This window comes from Misgurnus anguillicaudatus, chromosome 22 (genome assembly GCF_027580225.2).
Source record: "Misgurnus anguillicaudatus chromosome 22, ASM2758022v2, whole genome shotgun sequence".
Classification (NCBI taxonomy): domain Eukaryota; kingdom Metazoa; phylum Chordata; class Actinopteri; order Cypriniformes; family Cobitidae; genus Misgurnus; species Misgurnus anguillicaudatus.
Window position 1 is genome coordinate 40,464,699 of NC_073358.2, and position 19,334 is coordinate 40,484,032.

Consider the following 19,334-nt stretch of genomic DNA (forward strand, 5'->3'; position numbering starts at 1 on the left):
GGCTTAAAGGCGCTCTAAGCGAATTTGTGTAATGTCACTTCTTGTTGACGTTCGAAGTGTTTTCAAACAAAACGGGACGTAGCTAACTCCTCCCCTCCCACTTTCTTCCGTGCTTTCTGAACGAGTCATGAACGCGCCCAACCTCCACTCCCAAATCCTTCTTGTCGTTTATTGGCTGGAACACTTTGTTATGTTTCTTGGTGGTAGGTTTGACCACTTTGTTTTTGTTTCAGTTTGTGAAGCCTGGGCTGTCTACAGAGACCGCAGTTTTTTACAGTGTGTTCAGAGGACAGGCAGCTAGCAGATAGTGAGGAGATGTTTACTATATGAAACAAAAAATGTTTTATGGCCAAAAATGTGCGTATTCGCTTAGAGCACCTTTAAAATAACTTGTTTACGTGGTGCTTAAATACGTGTACAAATGGTATGTTTTCGTGACCACACGCACAGGAGCGTGATGTGGACGCGTAACCTCGATAGAGACCATAGGCCAAAATTTCAACTGGTTGACAAATTTCTACCGGTTAATCATGTCTACCGGTTTATCGCCCACCCCTGTTTGACCCAACCATTGGTTGAAACAACACAGTATTTTGGGTTAAAACAACGCAGCATTAGTAAATTTTTTAACCCAACTGTTGGGTTTGAACCTTTTTGAATCAACCATTGATTAAATATGACCCCAGATTTGACTACAATTTACATTTCATGTAAGTGTACACAGGGCTGGAAATGGGAGAGGGGATAAGTGACTTGCGAGGGGGAATGGAGTTCCACCTTAAACTGGGTAACATTTTTGAAACGGTGGAATAGAAAAGGAATTATTTCAAACAACTTACTAGAATTTAAATTTGACTCCCTATTAGCATTTTTTTATTGTAACTATTATTTTATAGACTGTTTTATCGAACGCATGCGTGCTGTCACGGTTACGTGTCTGGATGGAACTATATTATCAGGGGGGTATAAAGACCTTTTTATAATGAACCGTTATGTGTTTATTGCCTTAGAATGAGATATGTTTATCTACATATACAGAGGGTCCCCTTACATGGAAGCCGCCATTTTGTGCCACCATGTTTCTACAGAAGCCCTTAACGGGCAAACTTTTTTACTAAGTTGTCTCCAACGATGACATGTTTGTCCGGTGGCGGCTACCGTAGCTTTTCTACGTGTTTCAAAAGCAAGAGGTGAGCAGTGGACTGAGCCGTTGGTTGTAATTCACAACCTCACCACTAGATGCCGCTAAAATGTACACACTGCACCTTTAAGGGAGGTTTGGCAGTCGATATGGAGTTAACATACATTAATTTTACACACAGTGTAGCTCAGTGTAGTTTTTGTGCTTAGTTTTGAACTACTTGTTATTTATTTTGCTTGTTGTCAGAAATAAACACATCTAAAAGAATTCTGTTGTTTATGTTGTTACTGCTGAAACCGTCTATAATGCATCTTCAAGTTTGTCACGTCACTTCACAGTCACAGTGGCACTGTATGATTTATGTATCGGTTTTCATTTAAGATTTTTCCTCTTATTTAAAATATCCATTTAATTATTATCCAAATTTTCCTTAACCTGAGGACAAATTTATTTTTAAAAGTTTGTGTGGCCTATAGTCAAGAGAACATGCTTAGGAGAAAACATAAACATTTTTAATGTTATTAATTATTCTAAAGTAAACTCATCTAAGAAGTCATCTAACCCCCCAACTAAAATCCCCCCAGTAAATTTCTGCCTTTCCACCCCTGGGTGTACATGATTTGAAACACTCAAAAGTAATAATCATTTTATTACATGTTTAACCTTTCCAATGAGAATAAAAATATCTGCGCGCACCTTTAAGGACCTTTTATTATTACTTGTTGACCAATGATAAAAGATGAACGTCTCGGAACATTAACCATGTGATCTGTAGCACAAACCTAATTAAGAGCACAATGCATACGTGCTTGGGCCCGCGCCCATGTTGGTGTCCCCTCTCGGCAGTTTGTTCTCCTACACTGCAATCTTCATAATCGTCTGATTACAAAGACTTATTCAGCACTCCCATAAGAATTCTTCCCATCTGCCTGGTTCAAGTGTGTGCACGTGTGTGTGTTTTTTGCGTGCGCTGATTTTGTAAGTGGCCCTAAAACGTCTTCAAATGCCATGGAAATTAGATTTTGATCCAAACTAGAAGTGATAGTGTTGGATCTCCTTTCTCCGCTAGACTTCAGATGCACACAGTCTCATGAGGGCCAAGCAGAACAAGAGAGACTGATAAAAGGAGCGTCCGCCACTGCCGCTGTTAACTAACAGACTATTAATTGTGTCTGTTCACGAAAACGCTGCCTCCTGTTGGCATGGTCGCCTTCACCTCCAATTGGCACGACATCCAATCGGTGGGCAGCCTGCCAGAGACTGACAGGGATTTAACTCTCATTCCCCACCCACATCACTTAGTCATGCCATGCATTTCCGCATCAGCCAATTAGTAACTCATTACCCGAGCAATACAGAGTATACAAGCTAATGAGCGTTTGATGGTAATATTTAACTTCGGTTAAATCAACGTCAGGACTTTTGTCTTTTTCTCTCTCACCTGTCCACTTCCCTGAAGGTCTTTAACCTGGCTGGTCGTCTCTCGAGCTCATTCTATCTTTCTTCATTTCTTCAATATGCCATCTTCATCCTTCTCCTCTCCCGTTTCATCCTTCCCTGTCTTCATCTTCGTTTGACTCCTTTTCCACTTGGTATGGTCTGTTGGTTCTCTTTCATCTAGTCTCGCGTAGGCAGACCTTTGACTGCAGCAAAAGGTCTGGTGCATTTATAGAGGTTTGGCGGCAGGACAACGTATTATATCACAATAATAGATCGACGTGATAATTAATTACTGTATGTGCACAGAAAACGTTAAACTATACACTAAGTAGTGTAAATATAGTACAGTAAGAAATCTGCCAGAACTTTCTCGTGAGAATTTGCATCAAGCCAGGCAATAGATTTGCATGTGGATAAAGAGTGTCTTTTTCAATTTTGTGTGCAGTATGCATCGGGTGGTTAGCAAACAGATTATGGGCAGCCTGTGAGTGTGGGCATCTCTTCCTTTAATCGGTCTCTTTATAGCTGAATCTCTCTCTTTCCATCTATCCCCATCTCGTTTTCCGCTCACCCCCCAACCCCACCTGTGCTCTCCTCTATAGAAAGCCGAATGCTCTTTTCAGGCTCAAAGGTCATGGAAAGGTCATGGACAGCATTTAGATTCTGGGAACTGAAAGGGAGCCGAGCTCTCTGGAGAGAGAGAGAGAAAGCGAGCGAGAGAGAGACAAAGAGACAGAGAGCATAAAGGATTGTGCGCAAATGTTATTTTCCAATGAATCGCTACTCATGTTGACCGAAAAGGTGACAACTGTCAATAAAACGTTATATATGTTTAATGTAATACCCGAGAAAAAACAGCTTTAATCAGGTTTGTTTGCACTATTAGACTGATTTAACACAATTAACGCTTTTAATTTGACACAAACATTGTTGTGTGTATTGTAAAGACAACACAGAGTTAGTTTTTATTTAATAAAGCAATAGAGCAGTTCCTTGCAAATGTCAACCTAAAAGTTTTAACAAATAGATTTTAACCATGCTAATATCTCAGATGTTTGGTTGCTTAAATACCCATGCGATTGCGAGGTTAATTTTTTTTTTCAGTTAGGTAAACACAGATTTCAAAATTGTCACATCCATAACAATTTTTCCCCCCAAATGCACACATGAAAATAAAAATAAAAATAAATAAATCCTTTCTGTTCTTTGAAAAGCCAACTCTTTTCCATTTGTTGAGTATTATTGCTTCAGAGTTTTATTCACAGAATTCCTACAAAGTCCTGTATGTTGTCTACCAAAAACTTTTGGTTTGAGTTTGGTTCCAAAACGCAATAAATCCATTTTGACTAATTTAGTTAAAAACGTGTTTTCTATACCAAGAAAGTGACAAGATGAAAATAATTTCTGTTACAAACTTTAAGATAGCATCTTTAGGTTATAAAAACCTAAAAATTTCAAATCCATTATTTAATTTTCAAAGATTTATTATAAAAACTGATTCTTTTTTCCACAAAATGCAATAAATCCATGACAAGTTTTTTTTCAAAATGCTATGAATCTATTGAATCAATAAATGTGCATTCATCTTTGCCATGTTATATTCATTTAGTTGACTAGTGGTATACACAGGGCCGGCGTCAAGGGGGGGCATTCGCGGGCCGTGCCCCCCCAAACAGGCTGTTGTGCCCCCCTACACAGTTTTTGATTAATTTAATATATATCAAGAATAATTAAAATAAATTAAACATTGAATGTTTCATGACTTTTAATGTAATAAAATGAGAAAAATATAGTTGATATAGGTTTTCTTAAATAATAATAGACCAGTTTCTCTGATCTCATGCGTCATTAGGCTTTAGCATATTTGTGACTTGATACTAGCAACGTGTTTTTTCGCGGCATTTTATGGATCGTGTAAAATATGGATATTAGAACATTTAGAACGAACCAGCACCGCCTGCTTCATCTGACTTCATGCAAACACCGATTGGCTCAAACTCGGAGATTAGAGGTCAAGGTGGAATTTTCAAATCTACAGGACACTGTTTTAAGGAAGTTTAATGTTCGTACACGCCAGCTTCAGCTTTTTTAAAGGTAAATTAGCATTGTTTTAATTTACGTAAGCTTAAATGTGAAGTGTGGCTTTAGACCGTTAACAGCATTGCGACGTGATTATGGTAAAGCGGCTTTCATAACGGCTTTTTTACTTAGGACGCGATGTGCGCTGTGAAACCCATTCATTTCAATGGCTTGCGCCGCGCGAGGGCGGTTTGTTGTTGCGTTGAGCAAAGCGCGAGCGCAGCAACGGTCTGTAACGAGTCTGTAATGAGCTGACAGTCTGTAACAGTTGTATAAGTGTGTGCTTGCACTGTATTTGTTGTTTTAATGCCTTGTTTTTGCAAGTTATTGTTGCTAATTGCGTGCCCCCCGTTGGAAGCCGCCTGCCCCCCTGTCAGTTATGGTCTGGCGCCGGCTCTGGGTATACAGTAGGGATGCACCGAATCCAGATTTTTTAGGTTCGGCCGAATCCCGAATCCACCGTTTAAGATTCGGCCGAAACCGAATACCGAATCCTACTCGCATCCTTATTCCAACACAGTAAAACACATTAATGAAGTCTCTTCAAGTCTCCATAACAAAATTTTCCACATGCATACGCTGATATTTTTCTGATGTCTATATCATTAAAGGTTTATGAAAACATAAAAAGATGGCTTAATATATTAGTAATAAAACATATATTATATTTAAATTTTTGGCTGAAAATGCCGCTATAACGCTAAAATAGCTCGAAAGCAGAAATTTACAGGGAAAACTGAATTCAGTAGCACTGTCATCTCAATTGTCTCTATTGCAGTAGTACAGTGCTTGAACAGAAGTGTAAGAGCAGAAAAGGTTTTTTATTTGTAAGTGCGAAAAATCTAATAAGTTAGTAGTAAGTGCCCTTCAGTGTTTTTTGTTTTTTGGAAGTTGCAATGGATTTAATTTTAAAAAGAGGGCCTCTGAAAGAGGGTTTAAGCATGCTGACAGCGTGCCGTGCTCTAAGATGCTAATAGTCTCACAGTAACTATTACACCTTGTCTACTGGAAGCGTCATGGGGTGACAAAAGTAGATCACCGCTATTGTAGTCGACAATGCTGTCTCCATTGCAAGCATGCAATATTTCCTACAGTTGTAGTGTAAACTGCATGACTATCTATGAGTAGTTGCATCTCTGAATTCATTCTTTGGGCTCTTCTTTTGCATATTTTACCGTAGGGTTGGGCGATACTGATTAAAATTCATATCCTTGAGCTGGTTGGAAAGCTTACGTCTGACTTCAGTGTACATTTGTGACAGAGCTTCTATTGCAAAGGAGGGTCACTTCAGACTATATATAGATATACCGAGACGATATTGTCTTATCTTGTATCCCATAGGAAAAATGCTGATATACTGTATTTAATACAGGGCTCAATGCTAATAATTTTTATATTTGCCCAGGCAGGCCAGTGGTTCAGGTTTCACTTGTCTGCTTTAACTGGAAAAACTGATGGCAAACTGTGCAAAACATCATTCACAAAGTTTCTTTCATCGTGTTTTACCCAATTAAATGTCTGCGTCCAAAATGTTGAATAATTACGTTCTTACGGCGCAATGCAAAGTGTCTTTTGCTAGTTTCCACCCTGCGCAATTATCATTGTTACGTTTAGCGCCACGTTGTTTAAATAGCAAATGCATTTGCGCCCCCTTTTGCGCCCATGGGCGTTCTGGTCTGAAAACGAGGTGTGTTCAGGCACATTGTTGGCGCTTTGCTATTTTGAGGCAACTAAAGTGGACTACGCCATTGACCAACAAAAACATGGTCTGAAGTCTAAAGTCAATGGCGCAATATGTTTTTTGTTATTTAAAGAGCGCATTAGTAATATGCCCCTATAAACGGGACGACAACGCGGGTTTGCTTATCACACACATGCGCAGCCGCACAAAAATGCTTTTAAATATGAAAGATTAAAGGATTGAATGTAAAAGATTATTATTGAGCCTATTGGACATGAATGAGGACTAATTATGAGACGTTAGAAGGCGCAAAGAGCTGCTTCACCTGCAGCCTGGTAAGTAAATAAATGCTTTGCTTTAACAAATGCATCTGTTTTTAAATTTTTTTTTTTTTAAATGCTACCTCACGGATTTATTGTATATGATGACTCTGTACCTGTGGATATTGTGAGATGAGAAACATTTTAAGTAATGCTTAAAAAAACTTGGACGCTGTCCAAGTGCTGAAACGTGCTGAGAGCCGTTTGTTAATTTTTTATCTCCTGTTTCTTACAAATAAAGTATTTTTAGAGTACAAACCTTTTCTTACATACTTGTAAATAATTTTTGGATGATATTGGATAGCCATACATTTAAAGCAATAAAAAGCCTGCTTTTTTACTTCCATGACTAAAAGAAAACAGGTTTTATTAAAAAAATAACAATTTCAATACAAGTGAAAAACAACACAATTATTTAACATTAATCTTAAACTGGGAATCTTCTTCCTCCGCTTAGTTTTTCAGTTTACAAAGTCCGTCATCTAAATAGTTATTAGACACAGCGCCAGCGCAACTGGCTTTTAAAGGGAATGAGAGCTGAGACTCTCATTGCTTTATTGCATGTTATGCCCAATATACTCCCATTTCTCATTAAAAAAACAGGACCAACCCTTTTTGACCATGCGCTCGACGCACAAACCATTTTTCCCGTCGTTAAATTAGCAAAAGTGGATTCGGACACGCCCATTTAGACGTTGCGCTGTGCGCTTTAGACAATGCACTTAGATTGCTAAAACAGGGCCCATAGTGTCCACAACAACCAAAAAGTTAGTAGGAGAGAAATTAACTTTTACAACGCTTAAATCTCGATGGTAACATTGCATAAGGATAAAATATATTATTTTATTTTTGTCTGTATGTAGTGACTAAGGGTGAAGTAATACTGGCCATCAGAAGTGACAATACTGTTTACTTGCCTGAGCGTCTCTCACGCTGGCCCCAGGCCATTGGGCAGTTCCTTATGTTGAGCACTGTATTATATTATTATATTATATTTCCTACTCTTTCGAATGTGAGTGAACAGCAAATGCTGAAGTTGGCTGGCAGGATCATGCAAGATCCTTCACATGTTTTGTTTTATTATTGAGTTGCTCCCCTCAGGATGACAACTTTGCTGTCCAGGGTGCTGAACACAAAGGAGAAAGGCAACCTTTGTTCCTAAAGTGGTTCAGTTGTTAAATCAATCATCCATGACTCCCTTGTCTATTACTCTGTGACTTTCTATTTTACTTGCACATTGTTACACACAAACCTATTTATTAATTATTTATGTGCTTTTTATGAACATTGTTGCTACTCCATGTGACCTTGTAAATTGCCCCCTGGGGATAAATAAAGTGTTGAAATGAAGTAAAAAATGACCACAAGTGCCCAGCCTATTTCGCCTTTAACCATACAGTTAATATTAAGGAATTTTCCATACATTTCATACAGTTATAAAATGTTATATAAATATTATATAAATGTTAAAAAGTTAAATAGATAGAGATAGATATACATTGACATACAGATACAAACATAGAGGCAAATTTAAAGATTTTATGCAAAAATAATTTTGAATTAAATATTTAAGTCTATTTGTTTGGCTTCATGACTGGAGAGTTGATTCTCGATTAGATTTTTGAGTTTATTTAGTTTTTATCCCATCTTTCACCCTTTTATCTCCTCTCTTTTCCTCTATCTAAGCATCTCTTTATCTCTTAATCACACCCTCCATCTCTCTATCTGTCCATCTTCTCTTTCATTCGTCCTCTGAGACCTTCTCTCTTTACTTGATGGTCGATGAATGTTTTACTAAAACATGGGATGGTTTCGGAAAAACCTTCATGGCGTGTTTCTACAAATCAATCTTGCTGTTTCATCTACCCTGTTAAAAAATTGCGGCAATGAAATAAAGGTTATAGTAGATTTGAACTGCTGTTGTTTGTTATCCATTTCATCGCCTGAGTTTTCTTTTCATTTTGTTCTTTGTGTGTGTGGGCAGTGTGCTTTGAGTGAGTTTTTCAGATTACAGTCTGTGTGCGAGTGTGTGTGTGTGTGTGTGATATTGTGAAGGAAAGCAGAGATGGAAGAGAAGCTGTACCAATCTTTGGCGCGGCCACACCCGGGCCTGGAGCTCAGTTACTCCAGCTCATCTGAGGAAGAGGATGGTACCAGCCTTCATCACAAACACTACAGAGAGGCGCACACCCGTACAGACTACGAGCCTGACCGCAGGTTCACCTACAACAGCCACAAAGTCCGCAGGAAACCCATGGAGCCGCCGCAGAAAGGTACGACCTTCACGGATTTCAATAAACAGTGTGTTGCAGCATAAAACCTGTGTCTTATTTACAAAGTACGTGCAAATCAGTTTAACTAGGTGCTGTGTTATGCAGTGAATCGGTCTTATAGTTTTCGCCCTTAAACTTAATGCTGTTTGCTTACTGCAATTAAAACCGTACTATTGATTGATTTTTTTATAAAGAAAGACTTAATTGTAAATTTTCTAGTGGTAAAGGCAGCAGTATTTTATAGTATTAAATGATGATCGGTGCAGCAAATTGTGGTAGTCTTCTATCCTCCTCCTGCTGACCACAAAATTGTGAACTGTGCTGGGCAAATTGCATTTACTACAACTTTTTGGGCACATTTGTCCCGTTACCTGATTTGCGTAATTTATTTAGTGAACTGGGTGAAAAGAGAGCACATGAATACAAATGAATTATAAAATCTTAAAAGTGATCGGGAAATCCCAAACTTTATCTGTTACCAGTTATATATTACAACTAATTAAAATAAGGGGCAATAAACATTTTTTAATTAACATTTAATAATACATAAACAATTATTTGATGGTCTAAAAAAGAATTATTATGCAGGTTAAAAACATTTATTTATTTAAATTAAACTAACATAACATTCAAAATCAAATGGAAATCCCCAAAAATCTATATAAGTACATAGTTTGAAGATAAAAAGAAGATCATATTTTCACTACCAAACATCAAATACTATTTTCTTTTAATTAATTATAGCCTCTGTGTGCTTGTTTGTTTTATGTCTGAATAATGACCTACTATTTAAATTTTAAAATATTCTTTAATAATAGGATTTATAAAAAAAAATCGCTGTCTTTGAAATTCCACATTTATAGATCCTAAGGGAGTAGGGGAGAGTGGGGTAAGTTGTCACACTGTTCATAATTCCAACACTAGAGGCAAAAAGCCACATTGTGTGATGACTTCTATAGTCTACTTCGTGTTCACGTGTGGTCAAGATTGCTCTAATCTCATGTTAGCACAATTTTCTTATTTTTTTGGCTTAGAAAGTAAAAAAAACTTTACTTTTAATGCAATACCCCTTTGTTAGGTATGAATGTTAAAAAATATTATTTTGCAAAAAATAGAGATGACAATAACGTGTTTTTTGATACTTTAGCATGCTGTGTTGAGCTAGCCCTGAGATTAAGTCAACATTAGCACACATGTCAGTTTGGTGGCAAGTTGTCTTAATGACTTCGGGGCAAGTTGTCACATGCTTTTCACACTGAACAAATAGTTAACCCTGGGTTATTTTAAACCCTAGATTATTCTAAACCCCCAAGTTAACGGAATCCTGGGTTATCTGTTTCACAATTTACCAGAGGTTGAGAGATAACCCTGGGTATTCATAATTTGATGTTTAACACTGTGCATTTCTATACCCTAGGTCAGGTGTCTGAAACCCTGCTCTTACACCTGTCTGTAATTATCAAGCTACCCTGAACACGTTGATTAGCTGCATCAGTTGTGTTTAATTGGGGTCATAACATTCTAACCCTGCTTGGTTTTTACATTGCGTGCGTTTGGCACCGCAATGCAGGGTTAACCCCACAAAAACAGGGCTAGCAGGGTTTCATAACCCCGGGTTAATTTCAGGGATAACCCCGCTTCTAAATTACAAGTGTGAAACGATCCTTAACCTAGGGTTAAAGGAAGGTTTAGAACAAAGATAACCCAGAGTTAAGCACAGTGTGAAAAGCACACCGGCCGCGCAGCTCAGCGCCGCGCCGCTCTAAAAAATTGAACACATAATTTTTTATGAGTATACCCACACCGGCGCCGCCAGGTGGCGCCTGTCCGTGCCACCCAGCTGTGACTCAGGAAGTTACTCAAATCCCTGTCGCGCCACACAGCGCCACTCACATAGTTTAGCATTAAATAACATCATATTTGTCCCAAATCATTAACGATTAACATTGGCTGCTAACCTATATTTTGCATTTTGAAGTAGATCTCATCTGACGAAGCTCGCGCTATTTAATGTGCACTTCCGGGTTACAATACCAGCGAGTTGTCTTAGACGCGGCACTGAGCTGCGCGGCCGTTGTGCGATCCCCTTTAGAATTAACGTTTCCAGTTCTGGAGTTTAAATCAATAATCACAAATTCAATTAACTAGTGTTCTTCTTTTTAGATAATCTAGTGCGACACCTTACCCGGCGATGGGGCAAATTGTCACAAGTGAATATTCTCTGTTCAACAGTCTATAACTCCGTAATGAGATAAGATATGAAAATGTAATGAATACAACATATGTGCCCAAGACTTCCTTCTTTCATTTGGTATGAGATTTATACCATTGTGATGTATGGTGCTCAGTAAATATTAGACAGTGTGAAAGTGTGAACGTTTCCAATTAAAAATAATTGTCTGAAATCGATTCTGAATCGCAAGACTCCTGTTCTGTGTTTCATGCACAACTTGTGTGTGTACTATGGGTCAGTAGGAAGTCCTTATCAATCTAAAATCATTACGAGTCTGAGTCGTTTATAACGTGCATTTAAAAAATGTAACACTCGTCAAACACAATCATTCTAAATATTCTTTATTATAATGAAAATACCTGAAACAATTTAAAGAACAGCGATGTAAATATGCTTATAGAGGGAATGCATTGACTTTTCCACATGACCACGCCAGAACTCGCCCCTTCGAGTGGCAAACGTTCAACAAAATGGCCGGTTTCCAAATCGGCCTCTGCGAAAATGCCAGTAAAACTGACTATTATCAGCTTAAATTGAATTTAGTTGGACTTGATAGCAGAGGTGGACAACATGTAGTTACATTAGTTACATTTTCCAAGCATCTGTGCTTTATTATGGGTGTTTGTATTTGGAAAATTTTTACTTCACTACATTCTAAAGCATACAATCATACTGTGTATTCTTTAATATTGCATATTAAAATATATTTAACACATAATTACATTAAAATTGTGTACTTTTACTTGAGTAAAAGTGCGTTAATGTACTTAAATATTAAATGTAAAACAAAAACTTGTATTTATGAAATGTAATAGAATAAAAATTATGATAAAATGCTTTTGGAATGAATACTTTTAAATAGAATACTTTTAAGTAGAAAGTAAAACCTGTACTTAATAGTGACCTTAGCAACTTGTCAACCCACCTGTTGTCCGTGGACATTGGCATGGTCAATCCATTTACTTCTCTTTTCGATGTTTCTTTGCAGTCTGTAAAATGATAGCTCCAAATTCTTGTTAATCTGTTGGTACAGCATATCGCACAACAGCTGTAGCCCATTTAGACGCGTTTTCCAAGTGTTTCCGCTGATTTCACACTGTACTCAAATTCTGCCGTTCTGTCTCTTGCCACTCAGTGGGCGTAACCGCAGGCACTTTCGCCGAAGGTGACATCACGTACATACCCTCTTTATACATTTCCTGGAATAGCATTTGTAATGGTACTTCTTCTGTGGCACAAATTTAGTTTTTTTTTTTGCGCGAGAGCACCCTCTGGCTTTTGGATGTGGGGGCATTTCACCGTAATTCATTAAAATTTATTTATTCAGAAAACGCTCATTTGCACAATTAATTTTCCCAGCCTTATAAAGAAGATCATATTTTCACTACAAACATCAAATACTATTTTCTTTTTAAATTAATTATCGTCTCTGTGTGTTTTATGTTTCAATAATGACGTACAATTTAAATTTTAAAATAATATTTAATTGGATTCATTTCAAATTTTTTTCCACTGTCTTTGATATTCCACATTTATAGATCTTAAGGGAGTTTTTTTCCATTAATTAATTTCCCATAACTAAAAGATAACATACATGTTCTCACGTTATTAAACATGCATCCTGTATCCTTTTTGAACCAAACAATTCTGAGCAGATAAATTGATATATTTAAGCGATATTTGTTGTTTGACTCTTATTTGTGTGCTGCATGTGAGTGTGTCATTATTGTATGTTTAATTGTGTGGTCCGGTCCGAGAGGAACGTCAGTGAGGCGTGTGATGTGTTTTTAGGGTTGTCTAACAGTACACGTGCATGTTTTTTGCTGTTGTGGTCTGTAAGCAGCATTAACACGCCGCTGGTTCGAACAGGTTACAGTGAGGCATTTTGTTTCCTCTATGGAATCATTCAAATGCTACATGCAGAACAAAACACTCTATTCCGGTTACCACGGCAACAGCTGTACAAAGAGAGAGAAGGATAGAGAGAGAGAGATGAAAATAGAGGCAGAGGGAGTTAGATAAGGACCTTTCACCCAAACCTCTTACCCTGACTTTTCCCAGCCATGTCTGCTCATGGACGGTATGTTTTTTAAGTGTGTGTGTGGGTCAGGCCAAGAAGCACGGGGTCATGTTCCCGATGAAGGACGGAGAAGTGCATCGTGGGCAATTAGTATTGAGATGATTAGAGCAGGAGAGCGGTGAGAGGGGTCGCCACGGAGACAGAAGTCAGATAGGTAGAGGATTCTTAAGGACACTTGAGGTAAAGAGCTCCCTTCTCTCTCTCTCTCATACACACAAAGGTCTGAAAATCACACACAGACAGAGTCATCACAAATCTCTTACCAAGATGAGACAAGAGAATAAAAGAGATACGATGAGAAGAAATGAGACAAGATGAGATGAGAGAAAGAGGCAGGCTTGATTTTGATAAGACCTGACATGAGAGGAGGCGAAATGAGAGTAAGAGATGAGATCAAACGAAAAAAACGAGATGAAATGAGAAGGCGAGAAAAGATCATGATGAGAAGAGGTGAGCAGAAATGAGAAATGACTGAGCTAAATCAAGTGTTATGGTTTGATATGCAGTTATCTGTGTTTGTGAGCGTCTGAAATCTGCATTGAGCCAAGCGTAAAAATGAGAACGAAATGTAGTGCAAATGCAATATGTGTGTGTGTGTGTGTGTAAACCTCATATCTCTAACTCTTTGAGATTCTTCAGGGAGTTTAAATGCTTTCCACATTTTGTGCAGTTTAAAGCAAAATTCTTTTTGTAAAATATTTATTTTGGGGTTTTCCAAGCTATTCCTCATCTCTGAAGAGTGAAGAAAATTGTTTCTCAGCACGGCTCCAGAAATCTCTTCAGTTCAGTAACTCCAACACTCTAATCCACTAGCCTTTGTGTGTGTGCTTGTAAAACTTTGATTTGCGTGTACGATAAAATACATCCGTGTGTGTACCTCTCTCTTTTTGTTCCCTTAGATTTCGCAGACCCCTCCAAGACTACGTTCCCTGATTTCCAGACGGAGCTTCACGCAGCCAATCAGGAGCTTGCTTACCCGGGAGGCGTGTCTACAGGTGTCGCTTCAGATCCAGAATCAGAGGGCGATGGCTCCCCTGACCACGCCTTGCGGTTGTGGATGCAGGAAGTAAAGTCGGAGCACAGTTCCTGCCTGTCGAGCCGGGCAAACTCGGTTCTGTCCCTCACCGATACGGAACAAGAGCGCAAGTCCGAGCCAGAGAACGGTAAGGGCGCGAGCATACACTGTAAAAAAAGATGGACGTAGTGTCCGTGATGTCACCCATAGGTTTCTGAAGATCGTTTTTGAAGCTTAAAGTAGGCGGTGCCTGCCGTCGCCATCTTGGCGAATATCCATAAATGGGTAAAAAGGCGGGACGTGGGTGAAGCTCAGGTGACTGGTTGCTGAAACCACACCCACCTAGCTCGATTCTAGTGACAGCAGTGGCTGTTTAACCGTCACTCAAGTGGCCACGCCCTCAGTTATGCTGAACTTTAAGGCTTAATGTAATTTAAATGGATGAGTTACACAAAAATTCAACCCCCTAATGTTGCGTTTACACCGGCCGCGGTAAAGGTGGCAAAAACGCGTTATTTGCGCGTAGTTGGACGCATTGCTTCATTCGCGTGTGAAAGCCGCGCGTGAAATTCTAGTCATTCGAGACATTCACACGAAAATCCGCATCATGGGAGGGCGCTTCTGCGACTCTGCTGAGACTCCGCTCACTTCCTGTAATCACGTCAATACTGCAGCAAGGTCTTGATTGGTTAACGCGGCACAGAAAACCGCCGAAGTTCCGATTTTTCAACTCGCGCATTTCTCGCGGAAACGCTCAATTCGCGTACCACGCCGCAGGATGCCTAAACGCGTCTTTGCATTGACTTAACATGTAAATCACCTGTGCTTGCCACCTCTACCGCGGCTGCTGTAAACGCAGCATAACAGTTGTCATGAAGGGCAAAATTAGCTATACAGACCAAAAACACTTTTTGTACGAGGCTGTAAACGTATAATTTCCTGCATTAAAGTTGGACATTTTAACATGGAGGACTATGGGAATGATTCCCTTTTGGCGCCAGCCTCTAGTGGCCAGTAAATTAATTGCAGTTTAAATCACTTCCGTACTGGCTTCATCAGAGAGATCGGAAGGTTGCCTCTTGGGCGCGAGGCATTAGAGAGATTTTTTTGGTTGTACTGTAGGTCAGCCAGATTGTGATCATGATGATAACGTTGAATGATTTTTCATTCATGTGCATATGTGTGTGGATGTCTTGTGTGTGTGTGTGTGTGTGCATTTGGGTTACTCTGAGGTGCCCTCATCAGTGTATGACTTTACAATTTTAATGAGAGTTGACGCAGAGGGAGATGCACACGCGGTTAAACAGACTTCCAGTCTAACCTCACGCACACACAATTTCCTCTACACGATTCACTGATGCAATATTTATGTGGTGCGCTAATAACTGCTTTGGTGTGTAAACTACACTCCATTATCTCATGCACATACTCGCACACACACACATTAAGGTTATATTATTGTTAAATACACATACATTAGGTTATATTTGATTGACCCCTGCGGGACCATTTGAGACCATCGTCTTGATAATTATTGGATACATCTGGTTATGCACTACCATTGTCTCTCTCCAGGAGTCCGTGCTTCTTCAGATTTTGAATTATTTCCAGCGAGAACACTTTATTAAAATTCTGTCTTATGTAATTCCAAACCTCGTATTGTTTCCTTAATAACGTCATTATACACACACCTAAAGGATTATTAGGAACACCTGTTCGATTTCTCATGAATGCAATTATCTAATCAACCAATCACATGGCAGTTGCTTCAATGCATTTAGTGGTGTGGTCCTGGTCAAGACAATCTCCTGAACTCCAAACTGAATGTCAGAATGGGAAAGAAAGGTGATTTAAGCAATTTTGAGCGTGGCATGGTTGTTGGTGCCAGACGGGCCGATCTGAGTATTTCACAATCTGCTCAGTTACTGGGATTTTCAAGCACAACCATTTCTAGGGTTTACAAAGAATAGTGTGAAAAAGGAAAAACATCCAGTATGCGGCAGTTCTGTGGGCGAAAATGCCTTGTTGATGTTAGAGGTCAGAGGAGAATGGGCCGAATCATTCAAGCTGATAGAAGAGCAACTTTGACTGAAATAACCACTCGTTACAACTGAGGTATGCAGCAAAGCATTTGTGAAGCCACAACATGCACAACCTTGAGCCGGATGGGCTACAACAGCAGAAGACCCCATCGGGTACCACTCATCTCCACTACAAATAGGAAAAAGAGGCTACAATTTGCACGAGCTCACAAAATTGGACAGTTGAAAACTGAAAAAATTTTGCCTGGTCGTATGAGTCTCGATTTCTGTTGAGACATTCAGATGGTTGAGTCAGAATGAGAACATGGATCCATCATGCCTTGTTACCACTGTGCAGGCTGGTGGTGATGGTGTAATGGTGTGGGGGATGTTTTTTTTTTGGCACACTTTAGGCCCCTTAAGTGCCAATTAGGCATTGTTTAAATGCCATGGCCTACCTGAGCATTGTTTCTGACCATGTCCATCCCTTTATGACCACCATGTACCCATGTGGCTACTTCCAGCAGGATAATGCACCATGTCACAAAGCTTAAATCATTTCAAATTGGTTTCTTGAACATGACAATGAGTTCACTGTACTAAAATGGCCCCCGCAGTCACCAGATCTCAACCCAATAGAGCATCTTTGGGATGTGGTGGAACGGGAGCTTCGCGCCCTGGATGTGCATCCCACAAATCTCCATCAACTGCATGTTGCTATTCTATCAATATGGGCCATTTGTAAAGAATGCTTTCAGCACCTTGTTGAATTAATGCCACATAGAATTAAAGCAGTTCTGAAGGCGAAAGGGGGTCAAACACAGTATTAGTTTGGTGTTCCTAATAATCCTTTAGGTGAGTGTATATCATATGATGACTTTTTCATTTTTGGGTAAACTATTAGTATTTGCCTCATGTACAACTACTGCTCTACTGCCAGTTACTGTCAAAGACTAAACAACAAAAAATCTTTGACCTTTACCTCTGACAAAGCCATTAATTGTCTACAGACAATCATATTTGAACCCCTTATACTCATTTGTGTACTTTTTGTTATGTGTGTTTATAAACGGTATCAATAACAGTGATTCTTAAGAATGATTACATCAAGAATGATTAGTCTAGGTACATCATGTTTTGCGTCTTGAGCGAACAGTAAAGGTGCTCTCTCTCTCTCTCTCTCTCTCTCTCTCTCTCTTCCTTATACAAAGATGGATGTGGTATGGATACCATCTTTGTGTCCGGCGATCTGATTAATTTTTCCCGATCCAATAGATCCAAATTAAAATTAATTACAAAGGCTGGACAGGCACATTAAGGCCAGACTGTGTGTGTGGTCAGGTTAGAGAATTGAGCTTACTTCATTTAAACATCTTTAAATCTGAAGTCAATTTAGAGGTCCTTTAGTACCAATAGCTTTAGCTGTCAGAAATATACACTGCATTGTATTACAGTATATAACAGTATACATGAAGCCAATTACACTGTGTAGATATTTGTGTTCATTCAGGCAAAGCCATGGAAGTAGCGTTTAAGACCCTACTCATCCAAAATAGTTTTGTGGTTGAGGGGATCTGTATGCTACACTGTCAGAAAAATGGTCAAATTAAGTAACCTACCTGTCACTGGGCTGTAGCCTTAGTACAACTTTGCACCTAAAGAGAGATATTGGTACCAAAAAGAGCTCATTAGTACTTCAAAGATACATATTGTACCAGTATCTCACCGGTATGTAAATGTATACATATCTGTACCCAATGGTACATATTAGGACCTTTTTATATAGTACTGCCCTAGTGATAGCTGGGGTAGGGGTGAGCGGGGCACAAACTAACACAGGGTTAATTGTAACGCACCAATCTGTGCTTTTGGTCATTTTCTCTTACAGTCAGACAATGATCTCCTGTGAATTTGTGAAAAGTTTTGCTCTGCTTTGGTTAAGGTATTGAACAAAGATTGTTTTAGGAGGAATAAAGTAAATTTCTTTGTCTTAACTTTTTTTCGATTTCTGATTTGGGTGTGTAAGGCCAAGTCCAACCTTATATTATTTTAATCACTGTCTTGTTACATAAAACATAACAGAAAAATTTCAACAACTTCTAGTAATTGATAGCTGGGATTGAAAACATTTTTACACAGGGGGGTTAGTTGTAACACAGAGTAAGCCTTTAGTATACAGTACAATGATAATGAATGAAAACAATTTAAATACTATTCATCAAAGTGAAAACTGTTAATAGAATATCAGGGGAAATTATTGAAAATTATCTTATTAATTATTTTTCTTAATTGTGCAGCCCTATTTATATGCATTGATGCTTAATACAAGGATGGTTTGATGAAGGATCATGGATGCATGAATTTGTGAATATCTATATATTATAGGCAGATATATAAACAATACCCACCTTTAATATATAGACAGAATTTTATTGAATTATTTGTGTTCAAACAATATTTTCTAGCAGGTGTTACAATTGATACAATTAACCCCACCTATGGAGTAAGTTGTAACATTTGCACTCCTGTCACTTTCAGTGTAATTGTACGATAACGCTAGGTCCCACAAACAAACTTTAAGTGTTCATTTGAAGCAGAGATGTGTGTGTTGATTGTATAAAAAATTATTAATCTAACTTAAATATTTTTTGAATGATAGAGCCAGTGAAAAAGCATTAGGTTGTGCCCCGCTTTCCCCTACATATTTTGACAATTTACCTGTAATGTACACCTAAGAAATATCTGAATTAACTTTAAAGCTGCAGTCTGTAACTTTCTTTGGTTAAGAATTGAGAAAAATCAATTATTGAGCAAGTACATAATAAACTGTGTTCAGAACCGCCTTCTTACCTTATTCCAATTCACAGCTGTAAGCTTATAATAATGATTTATGTTTTAAGCTGTTGGGTCTGATTTCACGGGGTAATGCCACTTTGATTTTACCCTTGTAGAAAACTGCAAGCAACTATGTTTAACACAAAAAGGGTGATAGGGAAGAAAAACTACCTTGACTGTTCGTAAGCACAATAATTTTCACTGCGTCTAAAACTG

At 38.6% G+C, this 19,334-nt stretch overlaps 1 protein-coding gene across 3 annotated transcripts in view; it reads left to right on the top strand.

Annotated features, from left to right (window-relative positions):
• tenm1 (teneurin transmembrane protein 1) overlaps positions 1-19,334 on the top strand; it is a 392,082-nt gene that overhangs the window by 200,897 nt on the left and 171,851 nt on the right. For all 3 annotated transcript variants that reach the window (XM_055198820.2, XM_055198822.2, XM_055198819.2), the window contains 2 exons: positions 8,646-8,934; positions 14,147-14,410. In XM_055198820.2, the coding sequence (XP_055054795.2) occupies positions 8,727-8,934; positions 14,147-14,410 (472 nt within the window). In that variant the 5' untranslated portion in view covers positions 8,646-8,726. The remainder of the gene's footprint in view (positions 1-8,645; positions 8,935-14,146; positions 14,411-19,334) is intronic.